The 18,358-nt window shown below is 33.8% G+C and overlaps 1 protein-coding gene across 4 annotated transcripts in view; it reads left to right on the top strand.

Moving 5' to 3' along the window:
- LOC150108868 (ubiquitin-protein ligase E3B) overlaps positions 1–18,358 on the top strand; it is a 552,093-nt gene that overhangs the window by 310,059 nt on the left and 223,676 nt on the right. For all 4 annotated transcript variants that reach the window (XM_090410488.1, XM_090410470.1, XM_090410479.1 and 1 more), the window contains one exon: positions 12,415–12,576. In XM_090410488.1, coding sequence (XP_090266614.1) covers positions 12,415–12,576 — 162 coding nt within the window. The remainder of the gene's footprint in view (positions 1–12,414; positions 12,577–18,358) is intronic.

Genomic DNA, 18,358 nt, shown 5'->3' with positions numbered 1-18,358 from the left:
GCAACAGCTATTCAATTTAGTCAGAGAATCTTGCCGACTTGTAGCGGATTTATTTAGAAATATAACATCATCCGCATAAAGCAAAGAGCTGACATTAACATCTCCAATTTTGATATCATGTTTAATACCACTTTCCTTCATAATGTGATCCATATAGATAATGAATAACAGAGGGGATAATGTACATCCTTGTCTCAGACCAGATTTAACATTAAACCATCTTCCTGTACTTCCTTCAATTCTAACTGCTGACTTACACCTCAAATAAAGACTAAGTATTGCTTGATATAATGCCCCATTGACACCACATAACTGCAGTGTATTGAATAGCTTCTCTCTTGGCACCTTGTCATATGCCTTTTCCAAATCGACAAAACTTAAATACAGATCTTTGTTATATTCCCATGCTTTCTCGACTATTTGTCATAAAGTGAAGATCTGATCCCGACAGCCTCTATTTGGCCTGAATCCAGCTTGTTCTTCGCCAAGCTTTTCTTCCACAATTCTTCTCAACTGTTTCTTAAGTATACTTGCATAGATCTTGCCAGGAACACTCAGTAGGGAAATACCTCTGTAATTCTCACATTCAGTTTTATTTCCCTTTTTATATATGGGTACTATTAGAGCTCTACTCCAATCATTGGGAATTCGTCCCTCTGTTCAGGCTTTCTGAACTATGCAGTGCAGCCACTGTAAGACTTTTATACCACCATACATCAGCATTTGTGGTCGAATATCATCTACTCCTGCTACCTTTCCACATTTCAAGCCTTTGATTGCTTTTTCTACTTCAAGTATGGATATGTATATTCCTGACTGCATGCCTGGTCAGTGTTTTTTACCACTGTGCTGTCATCAGTGCTTGTTTCATTTAGCAGTTTTTCAAAGTAATTACTCCATACTTCAAGGATATCTTTTTCTCCCATTTTCATGTCACCTTTATCATCTCTAACTCCTTTTACAGCACTCTTTCCTCCATTCCTAAGCTTCTTCAGCAACCTCCAGAATATTTTGCCACCTTCTTGATATTTATTTTCTATATTCTTGCCAAAGTCCTCCCATGACTTTTGTTTAGCTAGTTTTACACAGTGTTTAGCATTCTAGCATTTGTCTCTATATTCTCTAAGAGCACAAGCTGACTTATTTGACAGGAACTTTTGATATGCTTTCTTCTTTTCCTTCACTGCCTCTTTAACTTCCTGTGTCCACCAGGGAGTTCTGATTTTTTTTTTATCCTTGCAGACAACCTCACCACATGCCTCTCTGGCTGAATCAATCGATGTTTTCTTCAGAGTTTGCCACTGAATCTCCAAGGTTTGATTCCTGTTCTCAAACTCTTTCATTTTTTCTTCAGAGCTGCTCAACTTTTATTCGCTTTAAAACTTTCTTACATGTTATTCTTTTCGATATGAAATTCAATTTTATCCTGCTCAAGACTAAATAGTGATCACTTCCAATTTCAAATCCTCTGTACACTCTGGTGTCCTGCACCAGGGAGAAAACACCACTATCAACAATAACATAGTCAATGTGACTTTTCTTATTCCTAGCTCTTCTCTCCATGTGAATTTGTGCACATTTTTAGGTTGGAACATGGTGTTAGTAATAACCAGTCCATGTCCTGAGCAGAAATCCAACAGATATTTGCCATTATTATTAGCTTTGCTCTTTTCTCCAAATTTTCCCAAAATATTTTTGTATGTCTCACAATCATTTCCTACTCTGCTATTTAGATCCCCAACAAGGATCAACTTTTCATTTTTCATCGTGTCAGTTGCTTTTTCGAAAGTTTAAAAAATTCTTCCACTTCTACTTTAGTAGAACCTTCTGTGGGGCCATAGGCACAAATAAGTCTCATTGTCCAGTTCCCCATTCTCATATTTGCCCACATTACTCTACTTGAGACTGACTGCCATTCAAGAAGATTAGCCTCGTATTTTGTGTTGAATACTATGGCTACTCCTTCTTTTCCTTGATTGTCATTGCCTGAATATAACATTTTGTATTTATTGCTCAGAAAGATCTTACCAGTTTTGGTCTTTTTTGTTTCAGTCACCCCTATTATGTCGATCTGGTACTTATCTAATTCCTCAGCTAGCTCCATTTCTTTGCCATTCATGCTTCTTACATTGATAGTACCGATCTTTAACTCTGGTGATGTTGAGTTCGGGTTTGTTTTCAGATTTTATATTATAGGTTAGATAATATTTTTGGTAGTCTGCTGTTGTCCATTCGATTTAAATGTTCTGTCCATTTTTGATTGTACTGTGTTCATCATCAAATACCTGACATGTAGACTCAAGGAGTGTACAGGATATGATAGTACTACAGGGTGTCCCAAAATTCACACAAGATTTCAATTTAGTGCCATTTGTGCGGTAAAGTGTTGCCAACGAGAAAAAAAAGACACCGTGACAGCTGACAGTTCAGGGTTATTAAAAATGACCACACACAGCGAAGAGAGTTCGTTGAATGGATTATCGAACAACAACAAGTGGATGCTTATTTTTCGAACAAAATCATCTTCAGCGATGAGGCTCATTTTCATCTTGATTTCATCAATTTTTAATTAAAAACCTGTGTTTTCTATCAAAATTACTTCTTGCTTGAATTTTGGGACACCCTGTACATGAAAAACTTACATCACCACTAACTTCCTATATACAATTTTCCTCCAATCAATCTATTATCTCTCAAGACTCCAACATTATCAGATCTTATATTTCTGTCTTTTTACTGTATCAATCCACCTATATCTTGGTCTTCGTCTGAGTCTTTTCCCAGCCAACCTGGCAGAGAACACTTGTTTTGCTAATCTTTTCTCACCCATTTTGTTTAAGTGACCATACCACCTGAGTTAGCTCTACTGATACATTCCTGGATGTTAGCAATGTTTTGTACTGTCTTATGTAGTAATTAATTGGTTTTATATTCAGGGATTGTAAAATTTTATGTTTTATGGTCCCACTTGGTATATCCAGCTGTTTTTCTGAGAAATTTCATTTCTGCTGTTTAAATTCGTTTTTCATTTTTCCTTTTTATGGTCCAAAAACTGACGCTGCCTTGTCAAAACATTAAAATAGCTATATGCTAATTTCTTTCTTATTTCATATAAATTCATTCATTTAACTCCTCATGATACCACCTTTGTTTATTCTATTTACTAACAATTGTGCCTAAATAAATAGTTTTCCAGGTCCTTCATTCAGGATACAGCTGATGTTTTCAATCTTTCTGCCTATTTTTGTGCAAAATTTGTTACAGCTGTTATTTGGTTTAGCTAAGGAATCCTGCTATGCTGGATTTATTTAAGAGTATTACAGTATATCTGCCTAAAGTAAAGAGTGGAAAATAACATTTCCAGTTTTGGAAATGAAATTGTTGTCAAATGCATTACATACATTATACTGCGCTCTTCATTTTTATTTTGAAATAAATATATATATCAGTATTCACAAATTATTTATACAATAACTTTAATGCTTTTACTGCTTAACAGATCTGTAAAGAAAGTGTATCCTGACAGATTCATTCTCCATCAGTTTCTCAATAATAAAATAAACAAAATAAAGTATTTGAGCTCTTTAGAAGTCATTTTCTTTGATTCATATGTTTTTTGCAAAGCATAGAAGTGTAAGGTTAAGTTTGGCATTCAAATTGGAATCATTATAGAGGAATTTGATTTGTGACTGTGCAAAGAAAGACTTACATTTTCAGAGGAAGCCAGTAAAAATTGCTGAGTTTAAGAATAGTGATCACGACCAGAATTTTACTTTTTTGGCAATTAAATAAGAAATCAGGAGAATAATGGTAATAAGGATATCTAATTTAGTTTTGTTGATATCACAATAGCATATGATGCTGATAAATGGAGTTAACATAACAGATGAATTCTATGGAAGCCTGGTTATGAGACCACTACCACTTTACTTATTTAGAGGCCTGATAAGTATTGAGACTCCATGTTTGGTCGCAAAAGTAAAGTTTATGGATAACTGTTAGTTCACCTGCAGTACTTATAAATGTACTTCAGGCTAATAATAGCCTCTCATGGCTGGGATTCACATAATACAGAGAAATATATAGCTTACAAGTTGAAAATCAAAAGTTAGAATTGAAGAGGGGTATGGATACAGATGTTTTGTTAATCAGGTAAAATGCAGGATTGTACACTTTCTCCCTTGTTATTTATAATCTATATTACAGCTTATGAATAATGGTGATTAACGACTCAAGCTGGCTTCTCTTCTACTAAAGTTCCCTAGATCATGCTAGTAAGGATGCTGAGGTTTTTGCTGTGTGCAGTGATCTAACAAATTTCAGACATCTATTGGCTAGTGATGTACAGTATATAACCTGGTCAAGTTAATTCAGCCTTCTCATGGTGTTGCCTATTTCTACCAAAGGAACTCTGGCATCAGCAAGTATTCCTACTGTATAAGGATACCTTCCTACAGTAGTTGGAGAAAATGCCAACTAGATGGTTTACTTCTCTCAGCACTAATACTATTGTATACTGTAGGCTGACAGCCATTTTGTGTAAGAGTCTCACAACTAATAATAATAATAAATTAAAAAATTGGGAAAAAAATTATTGATCAGAACCAATCACGAAATCTTATTTGGAACATAGTTCTACTCAGAATAAGGTCCCCCTTACTAAAATTAAATTATACAGTAAATCAAGTACAATAATCAAGTAAGAGCTGCTTCAAGTAACCAAGCCCCTGTGATGCAGATTAACTCCATACAATATGATGTTACTGTAACACATTGATCTAATCTAGTATCTTTCCTATTTGTTTCAAAAAAATGAAACAGCAAACTGAGCTTGTATGTTATTGAAATGTGTGGAGATTACAAAACAAACTTGATGACATCAAGACTGAAAAAGACAAACTTGGCTTGGTGCAGATGAGATATTTTCTCTGGTAAACATGACATCCAAGGATATACATAGTTGTGATATGTGTAATTGCAATAAGAGTTCAATTATCAGCAACTCGTGTGTTTTTTTTATGAACAACAACAAAAAAAAAACTGCAACAATCTGTGATACACAGCTTGTAATTTCTTTTTCCCAAAATACATAACTTTACATTTCTCCACATTTAACTGAGATCCATTATATTTTGCCTATACTGAGAGCCTATGTAAATCAACCTGCACGCTCTCCACATCGCCTTGATTAACTGTTACTCTACCTAATTTCCTTTGAGGTTATTTCCTGTATCATTTATATACAAATTAAACAGCAACAGTGGTCCCAGCACTGAATATTGTGGCACACTGCTAGTTACCTGTTTTCGCCTTGATTCTGCCTCTTCATATACTACTTTTTGATATCTGTATTGCAATGACTCTTATCCAATTAACCAGTGTCATGCCCATCCCCATTTGTTCTAATTTGCATAACACAGTGCCATACAGTATTCTGTCAAATGCCTTTGCAAATTCCACCAAAATCATTGTGTAGCCATTTTCATTATCCAACTCAGCTGTTACTCTATTATAAAAAAAAGTTAGTAAATTTCTAAGGCATGACCAACCCTTCTTAAAGCCATGTTGATCCTTATACAGTATCATATTTTTATCTATCCATTCTTGAATTCTCTTTTTGACCAATTTTTCTAGCACTTTTATCACCATGCCTGAGAAACTGATTGGTCTATAATTTTCTACTGCAGTCTTAGAATCTTTCTTATGCAAGGAATTATTTTGATCTCTTTCCCACTCCCTTTGATCTCTACCAGAGAGGATACTTAGAGCCTAGTCAGAAGCATTGCCATATTCCTGCAAAACAGATGCTGATATCTCATCTAATCCCACAGCTGTATTTACATTGATATTCTACAGTATCCTGAGAACCTTCAATTCATCCACCTCTGTTCCCACATCATTGTCTGTCACATATGTTAAAGCAGTAACCTCACTAGGATGATATACCCTTGCATAGTGGTCACTCAGTAACTCAAATACTTTATCTGCTTCTCTGTCTTTGTGACCATCATCATCACGAAGGTTAATCTGCCATAGTCGTTCTTCCTCTTACTTGCCACCTAACAAAATAACTGTTTGGGATTTTCTTTGGCCTGCTTGGCTAGTTTCTTCTCATAATCTGATTTTGCGTTTCTTGCCGTACTATTCATGAGTTTGTTGGACGCTTTTCTCTTTATATACCCTCCACAGCATTTTCTTATTCTGCAGCTCTTGCTTAATGATATTACTCATCCATCTAACTCCTATTTGATTAACCCTCCTTACCTTAAGTATACAATTTAATATTGCTTCTTCTAATTGACCTTGCAGCATTTTGTCGTTGCACTGATTAAAGCTTCCTGCTAAGCTTGTCATAATCACCTGCCTTGTAGTTGCACATATACCCCTTCTTGACAGAGTTCTAGAAAAAATTAAAGCAACAATATTTAGCGAAAGGCAAATTGAAGATTATTTCACATTGAGTAGAATTTTCAGTCAATTCTCACATCTGAAAATGAAATTTTCCAAAAAGGAGTAATCTGTTAAATATTACTACTATTATTATGTGACACCTCCAAGGAGTCCAAAGACTCATATAGGGAGGGCACCTACTCTACAACTCTCAGTCTCCACCATTTAATCCACCAACTATAGCAAACCGCATCATTAATATTTCCACAGACAGTCGCAAACATCCATGCCCACGGTGGGATTCGACCCGCTGCCTTTTGACTGGAGCAGATACTCTAACCACTTGGCCAACCAGGCCTTATTTTGCTGTTTTAATTATAAGAATATTTGTATTGGCTCCAAAGAACTTGATGCCAATAATTCCTTCTTTGTGGAAATTGCTAGATTTATTATATCATTTCTTGTGTTAAAAATGAAAATAAAATTTAATACCTTATGTTTTAATTTTTAATGTTATTGAGAGCATTTTGGACTTATTTAACCTTATTTTACTATTCTGTGATTTCCCTTTCCAGAAACAACCATAAACAAAGGTAAAAATAAAACTGTTCACTGACACATGGTATTATTGATAGGTGTAACTTTAACATAAAAAAAACTGCAGAAATTGAATTGGATGTCTTCAGGCTCTTCAAAGTGCATTAGAGGATGGCATCTAGTCTAATTAAATTACAGAACTGGCATTTATTAATCACTCAAACAGTGATAGTTCATTCACTTGGGTGGAGTTTCTGAGATGTAAAAACTGAAGGATTATGAATTTTATTAAAAAAAAATATATATATATATCATAAAGATAGAGGTGATAAGATTGAAACATTTAAACTGTTAAGAGGTAGTTACAGGATTGACAGGAGTTCTAACACATTGTGGAACAAGGGGGAAGGAGCGAGAACATAGGGATGTCCCTGTAAGTTGCAAAAGGAAGTTGTGGGCATAGAATGCATTGCAATAGAATCGCAAATGAGTTCAAAGAGTGAACTGTGCATTTTCTAGGATGGACCTCCTATGTTGAGTCTTATGACTCCATAGAGGTCCTGAATCACAATAATATCAAAAATATATATACAGGTAATATATAAAATATATATATAAAAATATATATACAGGTATCCCTTGCTTAACGTGGCGAAATTGATTGCAGTTGATACTAAGAGTTTTGATTAACGTGCCTTTAACTCTGTGGAGGTCGCAGGTGATCTGACAGATAAAGGAAAATGTTTAATATAAATAATATAAATTTCTTACACAATTCAGTGTATAGATTGGAGGTCATGAGTAGCTGTGCATTCATATGCTACGAGTAATATTCCGCACTGTTTTTTTGCTGTCAGTTTGGTTTAACACATCTTATGTAAAGGTTTGTGATATTTGACAGTAAATTGTATCTGAAAGATACTGTGATCTCCGATGTCGATATAGTATGGTTTAGTTGTTTTTTTTTTATTCTTTGTTCAATAATTTCTAGATTGTAACTGAAAATAAAGAAGCCATCATGTATTACTGAAATAGAGAGCCAAAGACTTATTTGTCATACATCTCCTCTAGGAGATGTGCTTTACATTATGGAAAATACTAAGGAAAGTGCTCTGGAGCTTACTCCACCTTTACTACGAATTGCCCATAAGGCTGCTTATGCTTGCATCTGCCGAAACTTTAGTCTCTATATATTCATCACGAAACTCTTGAAGTTTCTATATTCGGCAATAAAATAATGTTGGTTTCAATATCCACTTAATTTTTACCATCATGTATTATATTTGCAGTATTTTTTCTTTGTTTTATTGCTTATTTGCTGAGGTCTTGGAGAGTCATTTTGCCTGTTATCGTAGAATTTATGCCAATAAGAAAAAATCTAAAACTGTTCAAATGACTCTTGAAAACTTCTTTTGATCAAAAAAAATTGCAGTAACTAATGTAGGTACAAGTATTTATTAAACATTTATTATTTTTTATCTTTCCTAAAAGAGTACCATATAAAACTGTATTATTAATACAGTAATCGATCATAGACGAATTGTAATTTTTACCATTGATTATTAGATTTGATTAATGGGATTTTGATATACACGGTAACATCGAGGGATTAATTAACCCCGTTAATCGAGGGATACCTGTGTGTGTGTGTGTGTGTGTGTGTGTGGAAAGTATTTTACATTGGGTATAATAAATGTTAAATATACCAAGCTATTTTAAAACCTGGTTTTACTCAGTTTCCCAAGTTGCAAGCTAGACTCGCAACACTTGCAGGTGCAAACTTGACTTGTTTGTCTGTTTGCTTCCTTGGGAAATGGAGTAAAACCAGGTTTTAAAATAGCTTGGTATCTTTAACATATATAAAAACCAACAAAAAAAAAAAATAACAAATCGAAATATAATTTATGGCACTAACTTCAGATCATTGAGATGAAGTTATGCAGTTTAATGACAAATTAGAACAATCCCTAAATAATGGTAATGCATTAAATGCAAAAGTTGGGGAATAAAATAAGTTGTCTCTTTTGGTAGACCTATCTGTCAGAAATTCATTGAAAATATAACAAACATGTATCCACAGTAAAAATGGTTAATTAGCAAATATTTTGGTTTTCTCTCACAAACCATTCAGTGTTGTTATATATAGGATAAATAATGAAAATTCAAACAAAACACTTTCCACGTTATGAACTATGATTATTTTTCAAGCTGGTGTAAGAAATTGAATAACACTTTATTAATGAAAGTATTTTGATCTGAAGCTAACAGATCATCAGTGAAGAAATAATTCAAGGGTTAAGCAATACAATGAATTTCCCCCTCTCCTCAACAGAAACAATCCATACTCAGAGGGACATGGTTGTGTCCCAATTTACGATTATTAGGCTTTCAACTATCCTTACATGCGAAACTCTATTTGTCTTTGTCCAAATCTTATTTATATACGAGACATCACCCAAATACAAATATTCAAGCTTCTTCTCCCCTTAGTGTCCCTAAATATTTATTTTATACTGCTGCTTTCAGGACATTTAGTTTAAGATATAAAATTCAAAAACAAGGAGCAATTACCAAAAATGTCTGAGTGTGAAACTAATATGCAGTCGTGGCCTTTACTTGTAACTTAACACCCCCCCCCGCGTGATTAGGTTCATATGTTGTCAAGTGGTGCATTGAGTGGCAATCTCAGACAACTGTATTTTCAATGAACAAAAGTTTATTGAACTCTTAAACATAGTACAATTCATTCTTTATCAAATAAAACTCAATTCAATACTAAGAATATATAATAGAAATTTTAACTAGCTAAACACAATTATTAGGTTAAGATCCTACATGAGAATTGTGATCATATCGCCATAACAGATTCTATACATATAAGCATATATAATTCTAGAACTAGTTGATCCTTTGTCTAATCTTGTCTAATCCCTTACTGGATTGATCACACTATAATTCTGTATTTTCTAGGACATATATAATGAGTTACTCTAATTTTCTCACTAAGACAATATGGATTAAATTTATCCTTTCGCTGAGCTAATACACACTTTTGACCTTGAAAACTCTCAATTAAAATACAGCGTACATGCATAAATCTCTAGGCACATGAATTACGTATTAATAAATAATAACAAGCTCATTTTTATTCTAGTTTGACATGTACTAAAGTCCTAGTATAATTCTCATTAATCCTTTCAACTGTTCAGTAATTGAACAATGACTACAGTTTCATATGATTTGAATTGACACGAGATGTTACAGTACCTTTTGACTTGGGTCTTCTACACTGGTCTACCTTTTTCCAATATTTTACCTTCCTAGGACGAACTCTTCTATAACTTATCACTCCTAAGTTCTTTTGGCACTAAGATGGGCTTTCACAATCTTTACCTTACATTCTTCAATACAATTCTTCAAAGGACATACATAGGATCATCTATTCTATGGCTGTGAAATTCACCATGTGGGCACTGACTCCATTATAGAATTTTCTTTCTCTCGTTACGATCACTGGACGATGAAACACACTGACATTATCTTCTCTCTTTTTAACTAAACAGCATCCCTCATTTCTTACAATAGGAACACAGAATTGAAATCCCGCACACTTTGTTTCCTTATTGTGTCGAACGGAGAAAACTCCTAATCCGTCGCTCAGGAAAACCGTGTGAGACCTATACGAAGACTCGTGAAGAAAACTCTGAGGAAAAAAGTCCTGTGGGGTGGGGTTCCTAACCCTTTTATACGATGCTCCTTCTTCAATTTCTTTTCTTCCCCCCCCCTTACTGGAGTTGTTTTCACTGACCAATTAGAGTGGTATTTTTCTGTCAAAACATCATGCAGTCCATGTGCACGCGACTGACACATGATGAAGTCTCAATTCGGGAATTATGACCCTGAGCTTTGGTTTTTGTTTAAGCTAACCTCTCTATGTCATCTATATTAAATTAATCCCCTTTCTAAAATTTTCTGAGAATTAACTTGAACCTTTAATCTCTTATTTCAAGTGTAAAAACTAGCCTCTCACATACAAAATCCTACGACTAATCTTCTTTGCTTTACTTAACCTTATTTTATCATATCACAACTGTAATAAAATCCCCTTCCCTTTTTTTTTTTTTTATTTAGTTCAACAAACAATTTCAGCTATATTTTTCACTTGGATGCAAGCATGTTTTTCATTCCTTTTATTTTTTGTATTCGTTACTTTCAAAGGCTCTTAATGATATCTGCTTAGGAACAAGCTTGCTTACTTAGTTATCTATACAGGGTTTTTATTTCTTCTCTTGTTACATCTTGATAACTGAAATTTTCACATTCTTAAGTTATCAGGGTGTAACAACATCATATGATGACACGGTAAGGTATATGTTAACACTTCCCTAGATTTTTAGCATGAAAGACAGTCATTCTGCTTTAAACAATAAATTGTTTAAAAAAAGACAAGGTTCTGACCAAAAAACCAGATAACCTTGCTACACACAAGTTTTGCACAGCAGCCATGCTTGTATTGTCCCCTGTGAATGAAATGCATAGTTTGACATGTCATTTGCAGGTGTAGTGTAGTATTGTTAAGCCTTCTTTGGCTTTGAATATTGATTAACATTTTCCAACCTTGCACATTTCATTGGCTGTTTATGTGAATCCCATCACATAAGGTTAGTGGGGGTGTTGCTCAGTGGTAGCGCATTTGACTGCAGATCGCAAGGTCCTTGGTTCAGTCACAAGCATCCTCTGTCTTTCTTGCTGGCCTGGTTGGCCGAGTGGTTAGCATATCTGCTCTCCAGCCAAAAGGCTGCGGGTTCGAATCCCGCCATGGGCAGATGTTTGTTTGAAAATACTAGTGGTGGTAGATGGCATTGGTGTAGACGATGAAGGTAGTTGCGGCTGGCGGAGTGGGTGCAGACAGAGAGTTGTAGAGTAGGTACCCTACTTCGATGAGTTTTTTTGGACTCCCTGGAGGTGTTATGTAATAATAATAAGGTTGGTAACCTATGGTGCATTTAGTACAATAGCAGTTAGATGATCTAGTTCTGCTGCTCTGGAGACTAAATGGTGGTATGCAAGCATGGCAGTCTCACATCAAGCAGTAAAAATCATTGAACACTTAACAGATTTTCACAAATAACCTTACCATAATGAATTTCAATTCCATTGCTTGTTGGTCAGATAGTGGGGATGCTATCTGTTGGATCAACCCGATGGCTAAAAGAATCATTCTTAGTAAACTACAGGCATGATTGTTTGGAAATGTTCAGCCACTGCTGCTGTTCGCATGCTCTCCTGGTGCCTCTGGTCATACCACATACACAGTTATTATTTAATGAAACAATCAGAGATCAGGCAGTATTTAATAAATAGCAACTGTGTGTGTGCTTCCATGCGCACGTGCGCGCACACACACACACACACACATCCATGTTTAATATAGAGTTTTTATGTAGAATAAGATAAAAGCCAGTATTATGGTTTTTTCTTTGATAGGTATATTTAAGAAAGCATTAGAACGTGCTTCTTCTAGCAGAACAGGGAGCATCAGATACAAAAGGCTAGGGAGTCCAGAAACTACAGTAGTAGCATTAACATGTTGCTTATATGAGACAGCACTTGCTACTCTCACACAGATGAAGTTAGACATATTAACAGGTTTGTATGTTTTTTTTTAATACTGCAAATATAAGGTTAATAATGGTTAACACATGTACAGAAAAATAGAATTTATTGACTTCTACATATTTCTTCCTTGTCACAAGCACATCATTAGGAAGAGATCAGTTGACAACGTTCAGCATTAGGCTCTTTTAACACACTGTTAAAATATGAAGGGAAACTGAGTAGATTTTGTAATTCAAATACAAGAGTACATTCCTCATCTATTATAAAAAATAAAATAAAAGAATTGTGATTTTCCGAAACATTTTTGAGACAGGTATGCAATCAAAATGGTGATGATTTGGGTGATATGTTTTGTAAGTTTCAAGGAACACATGATCAAGTGCAGAATCTTGATTTGATTCCAAAGAAATGTGTCTAATCAGTGGCATGGTAAGCAAAACCAAAATATCTGATTCCAGGAATTTGACATAGTTTTGATCATCTTGGGTTCTAATCCCATCATATTTTGAATAGATGAGCCGTCCTGCTTTGATTAGAATCCAACAACATCATAGACTATATCATATTCCTAGAACCTGATAAGTTTGACCTTGTTTACCTTGATGAGTACCAGTCCTCTAGAATAAAACAAGATTCTACATTATAGTCAATTTAAATTTGATAGTCTGTTATTTGAAATTTGCAAAAGTTTGACATTTTCTGAATCTTAACCATTCTGATTGCATGCCTGTCTTAAACTTTTCAGAAGTAATCATGATTAACATTTTTGTAATAATGATTGATCCATTTAACCTTACTTTTGAATTGCCAAAGCTAACCATTGTTTCTCTGAACTCTGAGGGTATTCTCCTGATTACTCAGCTGTAACCAATACACAAGCAAGTAAAGTCATGTTACATGACTCATGTTTTAAATGTTGTCAACAGATTCTCTCTCTCTGATGATATCCTTGTAACAAGGAAGAGATATGAGTTAATAAATTCTGTTTTTCTGTACATGTGCTAACTGATATTAACAATATAATACAAATAACGCATTTCAAAAATTGTAAATCAGAATTTTTCTGAACAATATATTATTAGTATAGCATTAAGATGAGTTTATTTTCTATAATGGAACCTTATTTCCTAAACCACCAGCCTTACAAGTGTTCCAAAAGATAAAAAATCAAATCAAATCCACTGGTTCCCAATATTGACAAATAAATGTCACAATATTATTTGGCTTCTCAGGTATGAGAAATTAAACTAGTTTCTCTAAAACAAATGCTGTGATTGATTTTATAAACACATGCCTTTTAAATGCTACCACTGAAAAAGAAAGGCAGTGTCCTCATGTTTTTTTCTGTCTTTTCTATCAAGTGAAATAAAGTGCAACAGAATAGTAACTAAACTTTCAAGTGTCATCTCTGTTTTAATACTGTGATTTCTTTCCCAAATATTTTGAAAATCTTGTATTATTAGTGCATGACCCCTGAATAGAGTCCCAACACTCATTGGAGAGGAACATCTCTATGTGAAATGAAAGCGAGACAGAGATGTCTTCTGTGTGCATAATATCTAACTTCTCATGTTTGTATGCCACAGGGAAGTTAGATATTATGCATGTAGTATGTCTTGCCTTACAATCATTTGAATATCTACTTGAATTTATTATTGTTCATTACATTACAAGATGTTATCAGATTTCTCCTTGGAAAATATCTTAAGTTTGTAAAAAAAAATTTCTTGAAACCAGTTCTTTTAAATTCTACAAAGACTTTTTTGCAACTGAGAAAAGGCCATGACACACAATTCCATATATCTGCAAATTCTGTCACTACAATATATGTTTTAATATTTATGTAGACCTCATATAAAATAACCATGTAGAATGCAAAATGATATTTCATTTGACATTTTCTATAAATCTCACTATGGCATTGAATGTTTTTGAAATTCTTTAAAATGTTGACAGTTTTCATTGCTTGGTGCAAGACTACCACCCCACTTATTAGGAAGCCTGAAGTGTAAATGTCTGAAACATAGCTCCTAGATGATCTGACCTTTAGCCTACTCTCAAAATTGATATATAAAAGACCATACTGCATCAGGCAGTTTTTTTTTTTTAATAATGGTAAGCTCTTCATTTTTAATGTGGATCTGCATATCATTGGCTTTGAATCTCATGGGCCTGTGTAGCTCTGTGGAAATTGCTTTTGCATCTCTAACATTAGACAATCCAAAAAAGGACTTGTAAGAGTAGTATAGCTAGAAGAGACTTGAAAAATACTACTGCATACAGGACAATCAACACGGCTTTCCTAACACCATGTAAGGCACGTAAAAAGTTTACAATGTGATCTACCAAAAGTATTAGCTGTACAATTAATACAATTAATGTTCAGATGCTATTCAAACCTGGAAAATTAAGTGATTGAGAAAGAATTGGAAAGATTTAAATGGAACATAATCGGAATCGCTGAAACCCATTGGCCAGGCGAAGAAATGTTAGAGAGCTAAAATGCGGCAGAATATATTATACAGGTAGAAAAGATGAACAACACACAGAAGGAGTTGCATTAATTATTAAAAAGCACCTGATCATTTCTCTCCTAGAAATCAGACCAATATCTCCTAGAATAATAGCAGCTGGATTCAAAACAATAGAGAAGAACATATACCTAAAAAAAATAATTCAAGTATATGCATCTGATCAGTCACAAGAAGAAAAATATCTAGAATTTCTTGAACATCTTCAAGATGAAATAAACAATACTAAGAAAATAGATATCACTTTAATCATGGGTAACTTCAATATTAAGATCGGATTGTTCACAGAAGATAAGAAATGTAATGGGAAAGTTTGGGATCATCGAAACCAATGAACGAGTGAAATGCTACTAAATTTGCAAGTAACTTTTTTATTGCTAATACAATATTTTATCACAGAAAAAAGTCATAAATATACCTGGACCTCCCCAAATGGAGAAATTAAAAATTGTATAGATTACACAATAACTAAGAAATGAAAATTCTCAATAATGTAAAAACTTAAAATGCATAGATATGGATACAAACCATGAACTTTTAACATTAAAATTGAAATTTAAAATCACAAAATCAACTCCACAGCCTAAAAGAATAGATGTTTTAAAACTAAAATCATGAAAAAGAATATATCAAACTTTTAGAAGAAAATCATTGTCATTGAAGCAATCAAATAGAAAATATAGAAAAGTTACGAGAAGAAGGAAAAGAAAGAATTTTCAAATCAGCAATTTGTGAGGCACTTGGTCATCCTGTTAGGACCAATAATGAGTGGATGACTGGTGAAATTCTGAATCTGATTGCTAGAAGAAGAGAATGAACTAAAAATCACAAAAGGAAACAGGAATACCTCCAGTTTAATTAAAAAGGAAATAGATTTAAAATGTAAAAAACGAAAAGTAGAATACCTTGAAGAAAAAGCCAAGCAATGTTAAGAAGCCAATAAAAAAACATGATTTAAAGACTATTTTCAGAACAATAGAGGATATATCTAAAATGTATGTTCCTAAAATAATCACACTAATAGATCAAAATGGAAAAGTTACAGAAAACCAAGATGAAATAAAGGAAATATGGTACCTTTATTTCACTGTAAACTTTGGAAATAATAAAACAAACTATCTACCAGAACCTAATGCAAACTCCATAGAACCACCAAAAATTCTTAATGAAGAAATATGCAAAGCACTCATTGAAATAAAAGATGAGAAAGCTATTGGTTTTGATAATATTCCCAAAAAGTTATGGGAAAAAAGGTGGTGAAAATAGTATTACCTAGGAAAAACTATTTCACAAAATAATTATTGAAAAGAAATTTCCTAAAGATTGGAAGATATCAAAAATAATTCCATTGCATAAAAAAGGTGACAAAATATTATGCGCTAAGTATAAACCTATCTCTCAACTTAATCATGCTTACAAGATTTTCATCCGTATTATACAAAACTAAATTGAAGAAATTTATCTATGAAGAAATCTTAGACGAGGAACAGTTGATGCAATTTTTGTAATACAGAAACTAGCAGATCTTACAATAGAAAACAATTCCATTCTTTATTGCTGTTTCATCAGTTATAAACAGGCTTTCGATACAATAAATAGAAAATACATGATCAAATTCCTTGAAAAAACTAACATATTGTTAATCTTTTTTATTCGTGTGGGTTTTCATCCTCCCATTCCTAAACTGCCACTTAGGACTTGCTGAGCCCTCCTAATGAGGTATTAAGTATGTATTTTTGACTGTAGCTGCATGTGTTCACAGGGCTGGTTTTCCTATTCTGAGGGACGAAAAACCTGAGTTTCCAGGAGGAAAAAACTCTCTACCTCCATATGAGATTGGCTAACTCACCTTTAATCGAAAGAGACCAGATAAAGGTTCCTTACGTCATGGACTGGAATCGAACCCAGGTCATTCTTTGTCAGTATAAACGAAGCCATTTGGTATAGACCAAAGGGCTTCATCTATAACGACAGAGCTACTGAGGTTCTATTATTATTCCCGACACCCCCAAGGAGTCTGAAGACTCATCGTGGGAGGACACCTAAAACTGTCTTATTAATCTCATTAACAATATTATCAAGGCACAAAAGTTTTAATAAAATGGAAACAGAAGAAATACATAATTTAAAAGAAGTTATGCAAGTCTATCCACTTTCACCATACTTATATATATTAGTAATGTCAGAGAAGCTCTAGAAGAATGTACTGGCCTCTCAGTAAATGGATCCAGCATCGCCCATATCAAATATGCAGGTGATGTAGTCCTTCTTACTAACAGCGAAGAAGATCTGAAATCCATGATCAGCAAAAATAAACCAAATTAGCAACAAAATATATGAGTAGAAATTTCACTAAAATTAAAATAATGACAATAGGGAAAGAAAAGAAAGTAGTTTAACATTTGATATTGATAATATATATATTGGAAAAGTAACTCAGTTTAACTATTTGGGATCACTGAAGATCTAAATTATATGAAAACAATAAATCATGGAATAGGTTTAAGTTGGTCTGTAATAGGAAAACCAAATAAAGTTTGGAATAGTAATAAAATAAGTAAACAGCTGAAACTAAAAATATACAACTCGGTGGTATTGCCTATGATCCTCTATGGATCTGAAAGTTGGATAAAAAAAGAAGAAATAAAATTACAAGTGTTTGAATGCAAATGCTTACGAAAAATAAATCGAACTAAATGGACTGAGAACAAATCAATCAAATAGTGAGGGATGAACTAAATTACAAAGTACTAATATTAGACAAACTAAATAAAAAGAGATTAAAATGGTATAGGCATGTAAACAGAATGAATCAACAGAGATTACCTTACATTGCCCTATAGGGACAGAAAACCACCAAACAGACAAGGAGGCAGACCAAGGATAAGCTGGATCACTAGGAAAGCTGCTAAGATCAACAGCCTTTATGAAAGACTTTATTAAGAGAAGAGTGGAGAAGATGGACTTATGAAGTACTCAAACAGTCTTGACGGAAGAGAATCAAGTTTAATTCTAGTTGCCAATTAGTGAAGCTTTTTCTAAACCTATCTTCAACTGCTTTCTGAGTTAGTCAGTTACTGGAACTGGCAAGTAGGGTCCCCACCCGCTTGGAAACTTGGGTTTCTAATCCTGTAACTCAAAAAAATCAACCATAGAACTCGCAATATCTCATACAATAATATATAGTTTGGAGTTTACTGTGTTTCACTCAGGATTTCTCCATGAGTGCAGGTCACAAAGATCTCTCCAACGATCTCGATCTTGAGCCTCTCTCTTCCATG

The sequence above is a fragment of the Typopeltis vanoorti genome, chromosome 2 (assembly GCF_054136105.1).
Source record: "Typopeltis vanoorti isolate ZY-2024b chromosome 2, IOZ_Tvanoo_1.0, whole genome shotgun sequence".
In the NCBI taxonomy this organism is placed as follows: domain Eukaryota; kingdom Metazoa; phylum Arthropoda; class Arachnida; order Uropygi; family Thelyphonidae; genus Typopeltis; species Typopeltis vanoorti.
Note: the sequence above shows the minus strand (reverse complement) of the source record. Positions and strands in the feature narration are given on the sequence as shown.